This window comes from Vulpes lagopus, chromosome 2, assembly GCF_018345385.1.
Source record: "Vulpes lagopus strain Blue_001 chromosome 2, ASM1834538v1, whole genome shotgun sequence".
Taxonomy (NCBI): domain Eukaryota; kingdom Metazoa; phylum Chordata; class Mammalia; order Carnivora; family Canidae; genus Vulpes; species Vulpes lagopus.
This window is the reverse complement of record NC_054825.1, coordinates 155,852,625-155,870,091: the sequence shown is the minus strand read 5'-3', so window position 1 is coordinate 155,870,091 and position 17,467 is coordinate 155,852,625. Positions and strand designations below refer to the sequence as shown.

At 47.1% G+C, this 17,467-nt stretch overlaps 1 protein-coding gene across 1 annotated transcript in view; it reads right to left on the bottom strand.

The window, feature by feature from the left end:
* The window catches only part of IPPK (inositol-pentakisphosphate 2-kinase), a 41,477-nt gene that overhangs the window by 6,069 nt on the left and 17,941 nt on the right, over window positions 1-17,467 (bottom strand). The window contains exons 7-11 of the mRNA XM_041745729.1: window positions 14,527-14,585; window positions 14,141-14,213; window positions 12,583-12,856; window positions 11,067-11,217; window positions 10,483-10,585 (exon numbers count right to left, since the gene is read on the bottom strand). Coding sequence (XP_041601663.1) covers window positions 10,483-10,585; window positions 11,067-11,217; window positions 12,583-12,856; window positions 14,141-14,213; window positions 14,527-14,585 — 660 coding nt within the window. The remainder of the gene's footprint in view (window positions 1-10,482; window positions 10,586-11,066; window positions 11,218-12,582; window positions 12,857-14,140; window positions 14,214-14,526; window positions 14,586-17,467) is intronic.

The window sequence follows — 17,467 nt, the reverse complement described above, 5'->3', positions numbered from 1 at the left end:
ACCTGTGAGGCTCGATCCCAGCACCCTGAGATCATGACCTAAGCCCAAACCAAGAGTCAGACACTTAACCGAGCCACCCAGGGGCCCCTAAAATGAAATATTTTAAAAGAGAGGCCCCTGGGTGGCTCAGTCAGTGAAGCATCTGCCTTCAGCTCAGATCATGGTCCTGGGGTCCTGGGATTGAGCCTCATGTCTGGCTCCCTGCTGAGCAGGGAGGACAGCTTCTCCTGTTCCCTCTGCCTGCTGCTGACCCTGCTTGTGTGAGTTCTCTCTCAAAATCTTTTTTAAGAAATATTTTAGGGGCACCTGGTGGCTCAGTGTTTGAGCATCTGCCTTTGGCTCAGGTCATGATAATGTGGTCCCTGGATCAAGTCCCATATCAGGCTCCCCGCATGGAGCCTGCTTCTCCCACTGCCTGTGTCTCTGCCTCTGTGTGTGTGTTTCTCATGAATAAATAAATACAATCTTTAAAAAATATATTTTAAAACATACCATTTATATCTAAAACCATCAAATATCTAGGAGTACATCTAATAAAATATAAGACCTCTCTAAAGAAAATCCCAGGGAATCCCAGAGGCTCAGCAGTTTAGTGCCTACCTTCCACCCAGGGCGTGATACTGGAGTCCTGGGATGGAGTCAGGCTTCCTGCATGGAGCCTGCTTCTCCCTCTGCCTGTGTCTCTGCCCCTTCTCTGTATCTCTCATGAATAAATAAAATCTTGAAAGGAAAGAAAGAGAGAGAGAGAGAGAAAGAAGAAAGAAGAAGGAAGAAGGAAGAAGGAAGGAAGGAAGGAAGGAAGGAAGAAAGAAGAAAGAAAACCCTAAAACACTTTTATTAGTTTTTAATAACACCTAAAATAATAGAAAATGCCCATGTTGGAAGACTCCTACAAATCAGTAAGAAAGAGAGTCATATAGTTGTTAGCTCCTGTTGTCATTTTAAATGCCAAACCAATCAAAATCCCAACAGGTTTGTTACTGCTTTTCCTTGTAGAACTGAACAAGTTAATTCCAAGATCTATGTACACAAGCAAAGGTTAAGAATACAAGGAAAAGGACATTCTTGAAGAAGGTAAAAGGATTTGCTCTACTGGGTATCAAGGCTTGTTTTGACTCTAGTGATAAGGATAATTCCTGTGATTCTGGGACAATTCCATATGAAAATAAAATAAAACCCTACCTCATGCCATACCCACCAAATGAGATAGGCAAAACAATAAAGGTTTCTTAATACCTGGAGGACCCTAAGATTGATAAAATATAAACACTTTTTTTTTTAAAGATTTTACTTATTTATTCATGAGAGACAGAGAGACAGACACAGGCAGAGGGAGAAGCAGGTTCCACTCAGGGAGCCCAACATGGAACTTATCCTGGGTCTCCAGGATCAGGCTCTGGGCTGAAAGTGGCGCTAAACCGCTAAGCCACCTGGGCTGGGCTGCCCAATATAAACACTTCTTAAGAAAGACATAAATTAAACTACCTTAAAATTATGAACTTCCGAATTCTTAAAAGTATTCCAGTAAGAGAGTAGAGTAACAAACTACAGTCAAAGACACCAGTAGCACATATATCTGACAAAGGGCTTCTATCCAGAATACATAAAGAACTCCTACAAATCAGTAAGAAAGAGAGTCATACAAAACCTGGGCAAGAGGCTTCACGCAAAACACAGATGGCCAATAAACATATGAAAAGGTGCTTAATCTCATCACCACAACAAGCCACCACTAGTCACCAGAATGGCTAAAAAAGCCACAGCCAAGTGGTGGAGAAGATGAGGAGCGATGGGAACTACTCTAGTCAGTTGTAGGGAATATAAGGAGGTAGCTGTTTTGCAGTATCTCCTAAAGCTAATATGCTCAAATCTCTGGCCCAGAAATTCCACTTCTAGGAACACATCCAAGAGAAACATGTAACATGTACACCAAGAGATCTGGGTAAGAATGTTTTATAAGCAGCTTTATCCACAGCAGCCCAAAACAGAGAACCCAAACATCCATCAACAGTAACATGGATAAATCATGGTATATCTATTCAGTGATCACTATAAAGCAATGCAAGTATAGAAATGCACACAGTAACATGAGTGAATCTTACAAACAGTATATAGAGTTGTTTTTCCTTCTTTAAAAAAAGGTAGAATTCCATACATAAAGCTCAAAAGCAAAACTAAACTCAAGAAATATAAGTCAATACAACAGTTCTTGGAAGAAAAAAAGAGGAATAAGTGGCAGAATAACAACAGGGATTATGTTTGGCTCCCAGTGTTCTACGTCCAGACATAAGTAATTCCACAAGAGTTTGCTTTGTGACGCATCACTGGGCCGTGCTATATTTCACAATATAAATGGTTGAGAATAAAAGTTTAGAAAATTAAAATTCTAAATATTGGTAACAAATAGCGTTTTGGGGGGCACGCAGGAAGAGGGCCCTCAACTGTTGCAAGAAGGAACATAAATTGCCAGAATCTTTTTGGAAGGACAATACTGATGGAATCTATTATCAATCTAGCAATTTTACTTCCAATAATGTACTTCACAGATATGCCTAAGTGCATGAGGATTAAAGTACAAAAATGGGAATGTCAACATTATTTTTAATAACAAATTAAAAACAATACCCAAATAAATGACAGTAACATGACCATACTACAGAGAATGTCACTTTCAGGGAATACAGAGGATTTCCAGGGGCCCTCCCACAAAACAACTAAATCCCTATAAACATACCTTTCAGGGACACTTGGAGGGCTCAATCAGTTAAGCCTCTGACTTCAGCTCAGGGTGTGATCTCAGAGGCCAGAGATTCAGCCCCACATGAAGCTCCCTGCTCAACCGGGAGTCGGCTTCTCCTTCTCCCTCTTTACCTCTCTCCCAGGTCATGCTCACTCACTCACTCTCTGTCTCTCAAATAAATAAATAAATAAAATCTTAAAAAAAAAAAAATACCTTCTTTCAGTACACTTTCAGCCTACTGAAGGTAAGGGAAATCGGAAATCGCTAATTCAATCCCCTCTTCTTGCCATTCACCCCTAAAAGAGCCAAAACTAGGGTTTTGAGCAAGGAGCAAATAAGAAGTCTCAGCTGTTCTGCAGGCAGATGTCAGTGGAAGCACTGCTTCGAGGAATAAGCCCCAGTTAGTACGGGGTCTAAACAGATTTCTCTCTTAAGCCACAGCTTAAGAAGCTCTGTATCTTCTCTACAAAGAACCTCTGTATCTTCCCTGGAGGAAAGCATCTCCTATTTGGGTCCCCAGAATTCCCACAGATTAAAGACCAAACATGAACTCACAATCATGGACCACTAAAGACCCAAGCAGACAGACAATACAGCATTGATGAATCAGCCAAAACAACACAGAAATTATCTCTGAAGTTTTATTATCTGATATCAAGTAAAGAACATAAATAGCTTCAAAGATTGTTTAAAGAAGTAAAAGATGGAATTTAAAATTGAGGGATCCCTGGATGGCGCAGCGGTTTGGCGCCTGCCTTTGGCCCAGGGTGCGATCCTGGAGACTCGGGATTGAATCCCACATCGGGCTCCTGGTGCATGGAGCCTGCTTCTCCCTCTGCCTGTGTCTCTGCCTCTCTCTCCTTCTCTTTCTGTGACTATCATAAATAAAAAAATTTTTAAAAAGGAATTTAAAATTGAGCAAGTAACGAGGAACTATCAAAAATACCAAGCAGATATGGAAATGGACCAAACAGAACTTTGAGAAATAAAAAACAGAACCACTGAAATGGGAAAACTCAACAAACTAGCAGATTAGACACAAGTGAAGAAAGACTGCGTGGATGGGAGGGCAGAACTGAAAAAATACCTAGAATGTATTACAAAAAGATGAAAAATAGGAAGTACAGTTATGACATGTGAGAAGATAAAATGAGGTTTGCTCTATATCTAGAGTCCCCAAAGAAGAGAACAGGATAATGGAGAACAGAAAATATGTGAAGAGAAAATGGCTGAGAATTTTCCAGAAATAGAAGATATAAATCCACAAATAGAGGAAGCACATGTTCATAGAGAGCTGCGTAAATGAATACAAGGTACCCCATACCTAATCACAATGCACTGAAATGTCCAATAATGAGAACAACAAGCTCCTAAAACAGGCATAGGAAACACTCTCCTCCTGAGAAAGGACAGTTAGAAGACCTGTCAGCAGCACACTCCCTGGTCAGATGATGTTCCACAGAATGGTTTAACACTAGGAGAAAAACACTGAACCCCTTCTTCTTACATAGAAAAAATTTCAATACTGTGGAGAATTATAAACATATCCAGATAAACAGAGTGTAGAATTTTCCGAAAGACTTTCACTACGTTACTAACGTAATTTCTAAAGGGTTTACTTGAAGAAGAGAAAAAACAGATTTTAGGCCAATAAATTCTACAACTTAGATAAAAGAGACAAATTCCTAAAAAGACACAAACTATCAGAACTGACTCAAGAAGAAATAGACAATATCATCAAATCTCTAACAAATAAGGAGACTGAACTGGGCATCAAAACACCAATTACAGGGATCCCTGGGTGGCGCAGCGGTTTGGCGCCTGCCTTTGGCCCAGGGCGCGATCCTGGAGACCCGGGATCGAATCCCACGTCGGGCTCCCGGTGCATGGAGCCTGCTTCTCCCTCTGCCTGTGTCTCTGCCTCTCTCTCTCTGTGACTATCATAAATAAATAAAAAGAAAAAAAAAGGAAAAAAAAAAAAAAACACCAATTACAAAGCTAAGTGGATGTGCAGGTGGCATCACCATTGAATTCTATCAAATATTGAAAGAAAAATTAACATCAGTCATTCTCAAACCCCTCCAGAAAGTGAGAGGCTACAACATTTCCTAGATCACTTGACAATGCCAGTATTACCTGATACCAAAACCAAATGCAAATTCCAAACCGGTATCTCTTATGAATACGGATGCAATAATCCTCAACAATATAACAGCAAATTCAATCTAGCAACATACACGAAAGATCATATGCCATGACCAAGTGATAATTATACCAGGAATGTGAGGTTGGTTTTAACATCCAAAAACAAAGTAATATTATGCCCTGTCTACCAAAAAAATAAATAAGCACAATAATCTCAGTTGCTGCAGAAAAGACATTTAATAAACTCTAACATCCTTTCTTGATAAAAACACTCAACAAATTAGGAAAAGAAGGTACCTTTTTTTTTTTTCTTTTTTAAAGAAGGTACCTTCTTCAACCTGATAAGGGATATCTGTGAAAAACCCACAGCTAACATTACATATACATAATGATGAAAGACTGAACACTGTCCCAACAAGACTAGGAACAGATTAGGGACACCTGTTCTTGCAACATCTATTCCACACTATACTAAAGATTCTAGCAAGGGCAGCTATGCAGGAAAAAAACTTAAAAGGCATCTAAATTGGAAACAGAGAAAATTTTCTTCATGCTCAGATGACCTTATGCAGAGAGAATTCTAAGTAATCTACTAAAAATCTGTCAGAACTAATAAAGGAATTCAGCAAGGTTGCAAGTTGCAAGATCACTATACAAAATCAAACTGTATCTCTATACACTTGCAACAATGAATCAGAAAAGAGAATTAAGAAAAATACATTTACAACATCAAGAAAAATAAAACTCAGGAATAAACTCAAAGTACAAAATGCAAGCTCTAAAAACTACAAATGATGGTTGAAAGAAAACCAAATATCTAAATAAATTGGAAAATATCCCATGTTAACAAATTGGAAGACTTGCTATTGTAATGATGGCCATTCTAACCAAAGTGATCTACCGTTTCACCACAACCCCTGTCACCATCCCAGCTGGCTTCTCTGTAGAAACTGGTGTGCTGATTCTAAGATTCATATAGAATCACCACCAGGGGCTCCAAATAGCAAAAACAATCTTGAAAAAAGAATAGCAAAATTGGACAACTTACACTTCCCAATTTCAAAACTTACTAAAAAGCAATAGTAACCCAGACATAAATATAAACATGTTAAGTCAAAGTATAAACACAAACAAACAAAAGTATAAACACAACATATAGATAAAAGGAACAAGACTGAGCATTCAGAAATAAACCCATATATCTACTGTCAACTGATTTGAACAGGGGTGCCAAGACCATTCTGTGGGGAAAAAAAAAATAAGTCTTTTCAACAAATGTTGCTGGCACAACTGGACATTCACATGCCAAGAATGAAGCTGGAACCCTACATCAAATCATATACAAATATTAACTCAGAATGGATCAAAGAATTAACATAAGAGATTAAACTATAAAACTCTTTGAAGAGGGGTGCCTGGGTGGCTCAATGGCTGAGCATCTATCTGCCTTTGGCTCAGGATGTGATCCTATAAGGAGCCTGCTTCTCCCTCTGCCTGTGTCTCTGTCTCTTTCTCTGTCTCTCATGAATAAATAAATAAAATCTTTAACAACATCAAAAAGAATTTAGAAGAAAACAGGAAAATACTCATGAGTTTGGATTTAGCAATGGATTCTTAGATATTACAGCAAAAACATGACTACAAGAAAAAAATGGATAAATTAAACATCAAAATCAAAACCATTTTTGTATCAAGGAGCATTTTCAGAAAGTAAAAAGACAACTAACAGAATGAAGAAAATTATTTGCATATCATATCTGATAAGGGTCTACTACCCACAGTACACAGAATTTTTTTTTTTTTTTTAGATTTTATTTATTTATTCATGAGAGGCACAGAGAGGCAGAGACACACAGACAGAGGGAGAAGCAGGCTCCCTGTGGGGAGCCTGATGTGGAACTCGATCCCAGGACCCCGGGATCACACCCTGAGCCAAAGGCAGATGCTCAACTCTAAGCCACCCAGGTATCCCTGTGTACAGAATTCTTATAGCTCAACAAGACAAATTACATCATTAAAAGTGAGGCAAACCCTCTCACATTGCTGGTGGGGACATAAAATGGGACAGCCAGTCTGGAACTGTCTGGCAAATCCCAATAAAATTAAACATATGTTACCATTTCACCCAGCAATTCCACTCCTAAATATTACCTGAGAAAAGTAAAAATATGCACACGATTTGTACCCAAATATTTACAGCAGTGTTATTCATAATCTACAAAATGTCCATCAATAATAAATGGGGGCAGCCCGGGTGGCTCAGCGGTTTAGCACTGTCTTCGGCCCAGAGCATGATCCTGGAGACCAGGGATCAAGTCCCGTGTCGGGCTCCCTGCATGAAGCCTGATTCTCCCTCTGTCTGTGTCTCTGCCTCTCTCTCTCTCTCTGTCTCATGAGTAAATAAATAAAAAAATTTTAAAATAATAATAAATGGATAAAATGTATCTACAGAATGGAGTACTCTCCAGCTGTAAAAAGGAATGAAGTATAGATACATGATGCTATGAAGCAGATGGACCTGGAAAACATGCTAAGTGAAGGAGGCCAGTCATAAGTTATATCTTAATAAAGCTGTTACAGAAAAAAGAGGAAACAGGAAAGATCAGAGATGCAAGAACGTTGGGCAAAGATACGAGTAAGCAATTCTGTGAACTGTGATTTTAGAGAACAAGACAAGAGGAATCGAGACCACAGCTGCACAAGAGGTGGGAGAGAAGTGGCAAGGACGTAGCTCCTCCCCTGGAGGTCCACGTGGTGCTATGTCACCAATTAGCATCAGACTCGGAAGGCGCAGAGCAGGCTAGAAAAGTCAGCACCACAGGGAAAGGAATAGCGTGCAGCTTCCCAAGCAGCAGGGCAACACACGACATGAAAGCTAAAAGGCGGGGCAGCCCCGGTGGTGCAGCGGTTTAGCGCCGCCTGCAGTCTGGGGTGTGATCCTGGAGATCCAGGATTGAGTCCCACAACGGGCTCCTTGCACAGAGCCTGCTTCTCCCTCTGCCTGTGTCTCTGCCTCTCTCTCTCTCTCTCTCTCATGAATAAATAAATAAAATCTTAAAAAAAAAAAAAAACTTTCCTTAAAAAAAAAAAAGAAAGAAAGAAAGAAAAAAGGCTCAGGCGCTGGGGGCTCCATCAGCTGAATGTCTGCCTTGGCCTCGGGTCACGATCTTGGGGCGCATGGGGCTCTCTGCTCAGCAGGGCATCTGCATCTCCCTCCCCCTGCCCTTCCTCCCTATTCACATCCACTCTGTCAAATAAACAAAATCTTTAGGAAAAAACTGACAAGCAAAAGCACACAGAGGTCAGGAAACTCTAGGCCAGGGGCCTACTGCACCTTGCACCTGTTTCTGTGAAGAGTTTTACTAGAACGCAGCTGCTCTCGTTCGGTGTGCCCACGGCTACAAGTGCAAGCAGGTGCAACAAAAGGCCAGCTGATCTGCACAGTCTCGAGTGTCTGCCCTTTAGAGAACAAGCCCGTGGACTCTGGATTCCACACTCCAGGGGGCCAGGGTCTCCCTGGATGGCAGTAAATAAAGGCAATGACCCCCTCCTCAGAGCTACAGGGCTTCTTTCAACAAGCCCTTGAAAGAATGAAGTCTGTAGCCTCAGAATGTTCTCACCCTGCTCCACCGCTTCCCTTCACAATCACCTTCCTCAGAATCCAACCCCCAGAGCCTAAGTCCCTAAAACAGAGAGGTGGCTGCTGGCATCCCCAAACGGACACCTCCAGCCGCCCGTGAGCGATGCAGAGAATGGGTCCGTCCCCCAGAGAGGCGGGGGGGTGCCTAGAAACACATGGCTGACCATGGAGACGTACCACCTCGGTCATGGCAGGTTCACGTGCAGGGGGGAGACAAATAACGCAGATCCTGAGGACCCTGTACCGAGCCTCCCCCAATGGTGACATCTTGGAAAAACTACAGTGACACTGCTCCACTCTGTGACCTTAGTCCAGTCCGTGTGCACACACATGGGTGTGGTCACATGTAGGCCCACATGCACCACCACAGGGAGGCGGAGCACTGTCACCACCTGAATGCCCCAGGCTGGCCTGGTGGAGCCATACCCGCCCTCCTCCCACCCCCCCGCCACCAACCAGAGCCACTGCTCACCACTCTCACGTCAAGAATGTCATAGAAACAGTCCTAGTGTGTGAGATTCTGGGACTGGTTTTGTCACCTTGCACAGCTACCTGGAGACCCAGCCAGGCCATCTGTTGCCAGCACGGCCTGTGTATGCAACCTGCTGTGGGCTGCCTTGTGGACCGCCTGCTGCTGGACACGGGTTGTGCCCAGTGCTCAGGGCTATGAGCATGAGCAGTCCCCTCTCCACGGCCCAGGCCCAGGAGTGAGGCTGGTGGGTAGGGCATTTGCAGGTGGCAGGTGAGAGGCTGCCACTGCTTCCCCAGGTGACTTCCTCTCTGCCCCCAGCAGGGATGAGTGAGCTGTCTCTGTGCCCGCACTAGCCCAGCCTGGTGCTCACTTTATGCACTCTGGTCAGCGTAAGGACTGCCTGAGTCCCTCACCAAAGATTAGGTTTACATATGAGGTTAAAAACAGAAATAAAAAAATAATCCGTGTTTATCTTGTAGCAATTCTGAAACCTAGAGAAACGTACATAAAAGAAGTCAAATACCCGCTTCTGTGGAAAATGGCAGCAGTGGGTTACCTGGTCCTCAATCCCTGTGCCCAAGCTGCAGACAACATGGGAGATTCTGTGGCTCTACTCCGGTGCAAGGACTCCATGTGTGGCTGCCTCCTGCCCTGAGTACCTCAGGGCATGGCCCCCAACCTCCTCTATCCTCTTCCTTGGCACCACAACAGCCCCGGGAGAGGAAGCAACTAACGCCCAGTGGGGACCAGACAAAGGCGGGGGCGGCAGGCAAGCCGAGGGCTGCAGGCAGCCACCCCTTCGCACAGAGACAGCCTCTGGGCAGTGCACCACCTGTGCCGCGCTCCAAACCCTGACAGCCCGGGGTGCCTGCAATCTCCCTCCCACTGACATTTTTAAACGCAGATCATAAATGGCAGAACAATATCAGCTATCAGAATATTTTTCAAACCAATGTGTGACAATCCCTGCCTCCTGGAGGACAAAGCACAAAACCTCAGGAGCAGCAGCTAAAGGAAATGTGGGGTGTCTGCAGCCACCACAGTGAGAGACAAGGGCCCTGGTTCTCTCAGGGCAACATCGAGGGTCCTGCTGACCCGACAGTGGCTATTGCCACACTCACAGTGGAGGAAACGCTGAATTTCAGTCAAAGGTGAGTGAAAATTAAGATGCAGTTTTCTTGCTCTCCATGTCCCGGGAGCCTTGATGCCCCGAGGGGCAGGGCTAGGCCTGGGTTCGGTGGGGAGCCCCAGTGGGAGCTGCAGGGGGAGGGACATACGTGGGGGAAGGAAATCTTCCTCTCCTGAAAGCTGAGGTGTGGGTCACCACCACCCGGGCCCCTGCAAAAATGCCACTGTGGAACTCCCCAGGGTTTGTGCGGTAAACCTCAGAAGCCGGGAAGGGAAGCGACGCATCCTGGGAAAGCTCCAAGTCTGCATTAAATCAGAGACTATGGAGCACAAGTGTTTCCAGAAGGGTTGGCCCACCTTCGTCAGCGCAAAGGCCACCGTCCCGTCATCCTCAGTGGAAAGATCAAGCAGTTTCTGGTAAAACGCATCATCATAAGGCCCGTCTATTTGCAACATTTTTCTGAAGGAGAAAGCACAAAAAACCAGATGGCAGAGCTGCCTGGAGAGGGTTTCTTAAACAGCTAACAATTCAACAATAGCACCCCTGCCTTTAAACATCTAAAAACCCGCATCTTCCTAACACTAGGCTTTGTCTGAAGCAAGAGTTTTAAAAGAGCAAGAGCACAACAGGAGCCTAGGCTGTGTCCTGTTCATGACCAATGGCATCCAGGCCAGAGGCAAAGGGAACAGGGGGCGGAGGGGGGTCCAGACTGGGGGACACCACAGCCGGCCCCATGCCTGTGGCCCCAGCGACCGCAGGACCCTGTCCAGGAAGGCCCGCCAGCCGGGGCAGAAGCTGCTGGTCAGCTGTGGAGCAGCACTGCCCCCTGCAGGCTCAGCCGACACAGGACAGGGTCGGGTCTTCATAGGAGCAGAGTCCGGGGCAGGGCAGGTGGTCTTCCTGCTGGGATGACCCAGGATGCTCAGAGCCCGGGCCTCACCTCTGCTCAGGGAACTCCTCCAGGTACCGCTCAACCCGCCGGTACAGGGGGTAGAGGCCTTCGATGTCCAGCAGGTCCAACATCTGCACCTGGAGGGTTTTGTACAGAAGACAGCCCTTCGGTAACCCCGAGCACTCCGGGCTGTTTTTTCCTACCAAGAACATCAGGAAAACAAGAGGTTTACAGTCAAGGACCGAAGGAAGCCTGGGCATGGGCCGCACCTGCCTCACGGAGCTGCTGGGGTGCCAGGCCAGGCGCCAGACACAGCAAGGGACCTGCGTGTCTGCGCACTTCTCCTGGTCAAACGTCAGCCCCAACCTCCGTGCCTCGACAGCCCTCTGCCTACACAAGCAAGCCAGACATGAAGTGTAAAATCACAAGCACATCCTCCCCTGCAAGGCCGTGTCTGCAGAGCCCAGGGTCACACAGGACAGCGGGCAGAACCGCCCAACATGCCACGGCAGAGCAGTCAGCACAGGGTTGGTAGGGCACCAGGGCATCCGTGAGTCCTGGCCCCTCTCCCCTCAGTGGGAGACACTCTGACCTCTGACATCCCACTGCTGGCAGGACCCACTTGGCCACACGACCACGTGAGAGCACAGACCCATGGGGGACCAACGCGGAATGCCTACCTCATCATCAGTAAAAATTCAAGAACTACAACTGTGGACACACATTTGGTAATTAGGCCAAAATACCAGGTTCCAGGGTGGCTGTGTGGCCTCAGACACACCCCAGGGTCCTGCTGACGCCACATGTCCGGGAGGGGCCAGGGGAGCAGTCCCTGGGGCTCTCCACACCCACCACATGCTGCCATCTGCTCAGAAGCCCAAATGTGGGCATAATTCCACCACAATTTTCTGAAATGATCATGTATCACTTTTTCAAGAAAAAGGCCAAAAAATGTGTTTTTGAGAACAACTCGCAGAAGCAGCAGACAGCTGGTGCCGTGCAGTCCCGGGGTAACTGCTTGGCCAGTACAGCAGCACCCACACTGTGCAGGAACAGGCTGCTGCCCTTGTGCCACCCCATGGGGCCTTCAACCCAAAACAGGAATGAGGAGCGTTCCTCGTCAGTGCCTAAGGAGGTCCTGACTCGGCTCCTGTGCACAGGCCACAAGCAGCCCAGGGACAACAAGGAGCCCGAGAACACTCAGCACAAACCCAGGTGGGCCGCCGAGCTGCCTCTAAGCTGGGACACCCCACCCTGGGGCCTGGAGCTGCGGGCCCCCAGGAGATCCTCCCCTGCAGGGTGGCCAGGCAGGCCCACAGGCCAGTGGGGAGGTACTCAGCAAACTACAGGGACATAGAGACACAGGGTGGTGGTTTTGGGGAGGCCCCAGATCCCCAGGGAAGGTGAGGCAGGAGCATCCCCAGCAGGGTGGCCGCAAGGAGGCCCTAATGGCCCAAGCTGCCCCCGCGAGAGCTCCGGGCTGTTTTTTCCGAGAGCTCCGTGAGGCCAGGCAGGACCCTGGCAGGTACCCCCCGTCCCCCAGAGCCCTCCCCGCCCGGCCTACCTTGGCGGCTCCTGCTGAAAGGGCTGGCTTCACAGACACGGGGACCCCGTAGCCCAGGCCCCCGCCACAGGGTCCCCGCCCGGCCCTTGTCGGAGCCGCTCAGCAGCACCCGGGTGATGACGTGCACCAGGTCCCGGATCACAGCCCTCGTGCAGTGGGACCCGCCAGTCAGGCCGTTAGAAGGGAAGAAAAAGGGCTTCAGGTGGTGCGCGAGCTCCGTCCAGTCAGCCACAGGGCTGCGGGCATCTGTGCAGCCATAGATCAGCTCACCATTCTTCAAGAAGAGAGACAGGGACCCGTCACCCCCATGGCCATGCCCACTGTGCAAGATGGGTGCCTGTCTGGGCCCTGCACACCGTGACCCTCCAGGGAAACTGCCCCCACGCGCACCGCGTCGCTGACTGATGGGGAAAAGAACAAAGGAAAGAGAACCTCAGGCAAGCACCACCCGAAGCCCAAACCCCAGAAGACTCATGCCTGGTATTCAAGGAGCCCTGTGACCCCCGTGCTCCCCGAAGACAGGGTCAGCATGACCCTGAGTAGTCAGGGGCACCTGTATCTGGGGACCTCTGTCCTTCCTGCAGGCGGAGAGGCCACCCATGTTGTCACTGTGGATAGCCTCATCCCCAAGACCATCCCTGCCTTTAAACCATGTCCAGCAAAGAAACTCTCATGGCACCAACATTCCCAGGACAGCAAGCAGGGACCCCTGGGGGGCTGTCCTATAACCCCTCGGGGCCTGATCCCTGCACGCTGAGCAGCAGCCATCCCCAGGTGTGACCGACTCCTTGTCCCCTGGTTCCCTTACCTGAAAGATGAGGTCAACAACCTCAGGACAATCCAGGTCCTTCAACACTCAGCCTGTGGCTGTCCCCCGTGGGGCAGGACTTCCCTCCTAACCCTTCTCAAGCCACAGGCCATGCTGAGCAGCCCCAGGAGCCCCCTGAGGCCAGAAAGCATGGCATCCTGCCCACCCTGTCAGGGACACAACCCTGGAGCACCACCTCTGGTCCTGACCAGGCCGTCAGTGGCCTCAAGAGGGAGCCTGAGCCAGCTGCTGGGACAGAGGACAAGCCTGCCCTGTCCCCAGGTAGCACACAACATGTCAGTCCACAAAGTGTGTACTGGGCCCTCCTCATACCCCTGGGCCCTGGGATCCAGGAGAATGTGTGATGCCCCCCCTGCCCCCACTTGGGTCTCCTGTCACATCAGAGCAAGAGGCACACAACTTGGGTGTCTGATGACCATGAGGCCCGGGAAAACCATCATAAGACCACTGACCCAAGATGGGCCTTTGGCAGGAAGGCGGCACACGAAAGGGTGAGCAGGAGCTCTAGGGCCAGGGCAGGGGCGCGGGGCCAGGCCACATGCTAGCAGGACCAGGCACCAGAGGCTGCCACCAAGAGGGGGCCAGGGCTAGGCCTGCGGTTTGGGGCAGGAGACACTGCAGCCCCCACGCAGTGGCGGCAACCCCCACTCCAGGCCTGTGAGGCTGAGGGACTGGACGGCGAAGCCCCTTCTCACCCACATCTCAAATCCATGCAAACACAACTCTTACCTTAAATATCTTTAAGTTGTTCTGGGCCTCATGCAACAAGCTCTTCAAGGCAAAGTGCATCCTCTGCTTGTTTCTAAAAGGAGAAGACACTGCTGATAGAATCACATGCAGTCTTTGCTTTCACCGGCCCATGGCTCAGGGGATAGGACGTGCTACTGGGAGCCTAAGAGGTCCTCAGGCTCTGTGGGCTAAGGAGCCATCTTAGTGGGGGAGGCCGCCCATACTGCCCCCAAACCCCTCCACTCCCCAGCTGCTGCCTCCCACGGCTCACCTGTGGGAGCCAAGAGCCTGGAGCTCTGCCCAGGGCCCTAGACACCAGCAGGAGAGGGCCCCGCTCCCTGCACCCCACCTCCCAGAGGTGGCACTACCAAGGTGTGCTCTCTTACCCTGAGTAGAGATCAAGGGGACAGTATTTGCTTATCTGCTTCCACTTCCCAGTTTCCACCTGTTAAAGCAGCAAGTGGAGTAAATGACTGATGGGCAGCACTGGGCAAACGCCTCCGTGAGCTGACAGGGTGCTGAGGGGCCCAGCAGAGGCCATAGCTGCAGCCAGGGCTTCACCCAAACTCAGGAGCTCTAGCCCCACTCTCCACAGGATCAGGGAAGCTAGCAGCAGGGACCTTCTCAAAATGACACAGCTAAATTATGGTAATCAGATGAACAAATTTTTAAAGTTGTAATATTCATGAAGAGGAGAGTGTGGCTAACAAATAATTTCATATTTTCAGAGAGAAGATAAATTGGCACAACCTTTTGAAAGTTAACCTGCTGGTTTCCATCAAATTTTAAATATGGGTACCCCTTGACTTGGCAAATCTCTGAGGAGTCACAAGATCAAGGATGTTCACTGCAGCTTGACTCTAATAGCGAGATCTGGAAACAACTTGGCAGCGCATCTGCTCCATGGACCAGAACATAGAAGGCCACATGCTGGGCAGCCCAGGTGGCTCAGTGGTTTAGCATTGCCTTTGGCCCAGGGCCTGATCCTAAAGACCCGGGATCGAGTCCCACGTCAGGCTCCCTGCATGGAGCCTGCTTCTCCCTCTGTGTCTCTGCCTCTCTCTCTCTCTCTCATGAATAAATAAAATCCTAAAAAAAAAAAAAAAAAAAAAAAAAAGGCAGCCATATGCTAAATGAAGGAATGAATAAATGATAGCCAGCTACTTACGGGAAAAAGACAAAATGAAAAATCACCAACATTTACTCAAGGAAAAAAGCAATTTGTGTAAGTGGAAATGATGTTACTTTGCTTAAAAAAAAAAAAAAAAAAACTGTCTCCATACGTGCATATATCCAAATATATGTTGAAAAAGCCTTGAAGGATACACAATAGTCCTCAAGGATTAGTTAAGTGAAAAAAGCAATTAACAAAGCAACAACATATAGTGAGACCCCATATTTGCTTTATAAAAGTATGTGTCCATGCACATGTAAGTACACGCTAGAATACACATGGGAAAAAGCATCATCTCATTTCCAGCTGGGTAACATGTATATTTGTGTTGGCAGAGAGAGAAGTCTGGAAGGATGTGGAAACTGACTGGGTTACCTCTGGGAAATCAGGTGACCTAATTCCTACAATTCCGTATCTTACCAGTTAAATGAGCAGGTACTGCTTCATAGTAAAAAGCAGTTCCTAAAAATCCATCAAATGAATAGTGACAATGAAAATCATCTCCTAAAAGGAATAGCTCAAGTTGTTAACACCACAAGAAAAGGTGAGGTGAGTCAGTAAAAGTGGGGAGTAAAGACCTCTGGAAAAGTCTCTCCTCCATAAGGAGGCAAGGAGAAAACGGTCAGAATCAAAACTTTCAGAATTCTGAAAAGTAACCAAAGGCTTGCAACACTCTGGGGACCATTTACTCAAGAAAAATGACCACATCTAAAAACAGTGAAGTTTGTGGTATTTTTAATGCTCTATCCACTCTTCTAATTCCAAGGAAATCTTAAAAACCAACAGCCCCAGGGCAGCCCTGATGGCTCAGCAGTTTAGCACCGTCTTTAGCCCGGGGTGTGATCCTGGAGACCCAGGATTGAGTCCCACATCGGGCTCCCTGCATGGAGCCTGCTTCTCCCTCTGCCTGTGTCTCTGCCTCTATCTCTGTGTCTCGTGAATAAATAAATTAAAATCTTAAAAAAGAAAAAACAGCCCGATGCTGGTAAAAACAGAAGCCCAGCAGCCACCAGAGGCTTCAGGGCTGAACTAAGCAGGAGTTTCTCCAAACTCTCATTCTCAAAGAATGGTCATTATGTGACCTCTCTTCATTTCCCATCTTCATTACCTGACTCAGAGCTTTCCAGGTGCAAAAGGGACATTCTCCCAAGTGGCATTTGTGAAAACCATCAGAGGCAAATGTTTAACTTCATGGCTATTTGAGAGAGTGGATAACAGTTTAACAAACAATTAGGCTAACCTAAAGCTAAAAAAGAAAACGCTGAGGAATGAGATCTACACAGGGCTTTGGAAAGCTCCAGCATGACCTGAGCATCTACAAGGCCATGCACAGGCTCTGGAAAGACCTTAAAAAGGCCTTCACCTTCTGCTGATCTGAGGATCTGAGGAAGTGAAGGCTAAGTAGAGTTGCAAGCGCCTGGCTGAGTGTTGACGGTGGCCCCGTGTACACACAGGGGCCCTGAGCAAAGACTTACTAGTTGCAGGAATTCAAGGAAATCTAGGTGCTGAAAGACTGTCAACCAAAAGTTCATCTATAAAACTATCCTTTGAAATGAAGGAGTAATTAAGACACGGCCAGATAAATGGTAACTAAAAAAACCAAACGTGTTCACTAACCTGCCCTACAAGAGTAAACCTTCAGGCTGAAAAGAACACTTAGATAGTAACTTGAATTCACATGATGAAATAAAGAGCACAGTGCTAAAGGAACTACACTGGTAGGTAAACATAAAAGACAATATATATTCTTTTTATAACTTTTTATCCCATCCCCTTTTAAAAACAGAATGTCCCTCACCTGGCCAAAGGAATCTGTACTGACGAGCAAAATAAGTATAAAGATTAATTTTTTTTTGTATAAAGATTAATTTACGAGGGGGGAGGCAACAAAGCTACAAGAGGCAGAGTTTTTGTACACCAGTGAAATTAAATTGTTATTAACTGAGCTAGACTGTTTAGCTTACAATGTTAAACGAGTAACTAGACAGAAAATCAACAACAAAACATAAGACTTGAACCACACACTGAACCAGTTAGACCTAATAAACATCTAGAGGACACTTTACCCCAAAACAGCAGAATACACATTCTAATCAAGTAAACATGGAACATTCTCAAGGGGGCATGAAGTCATGCAAATGTTCTCCAAACTC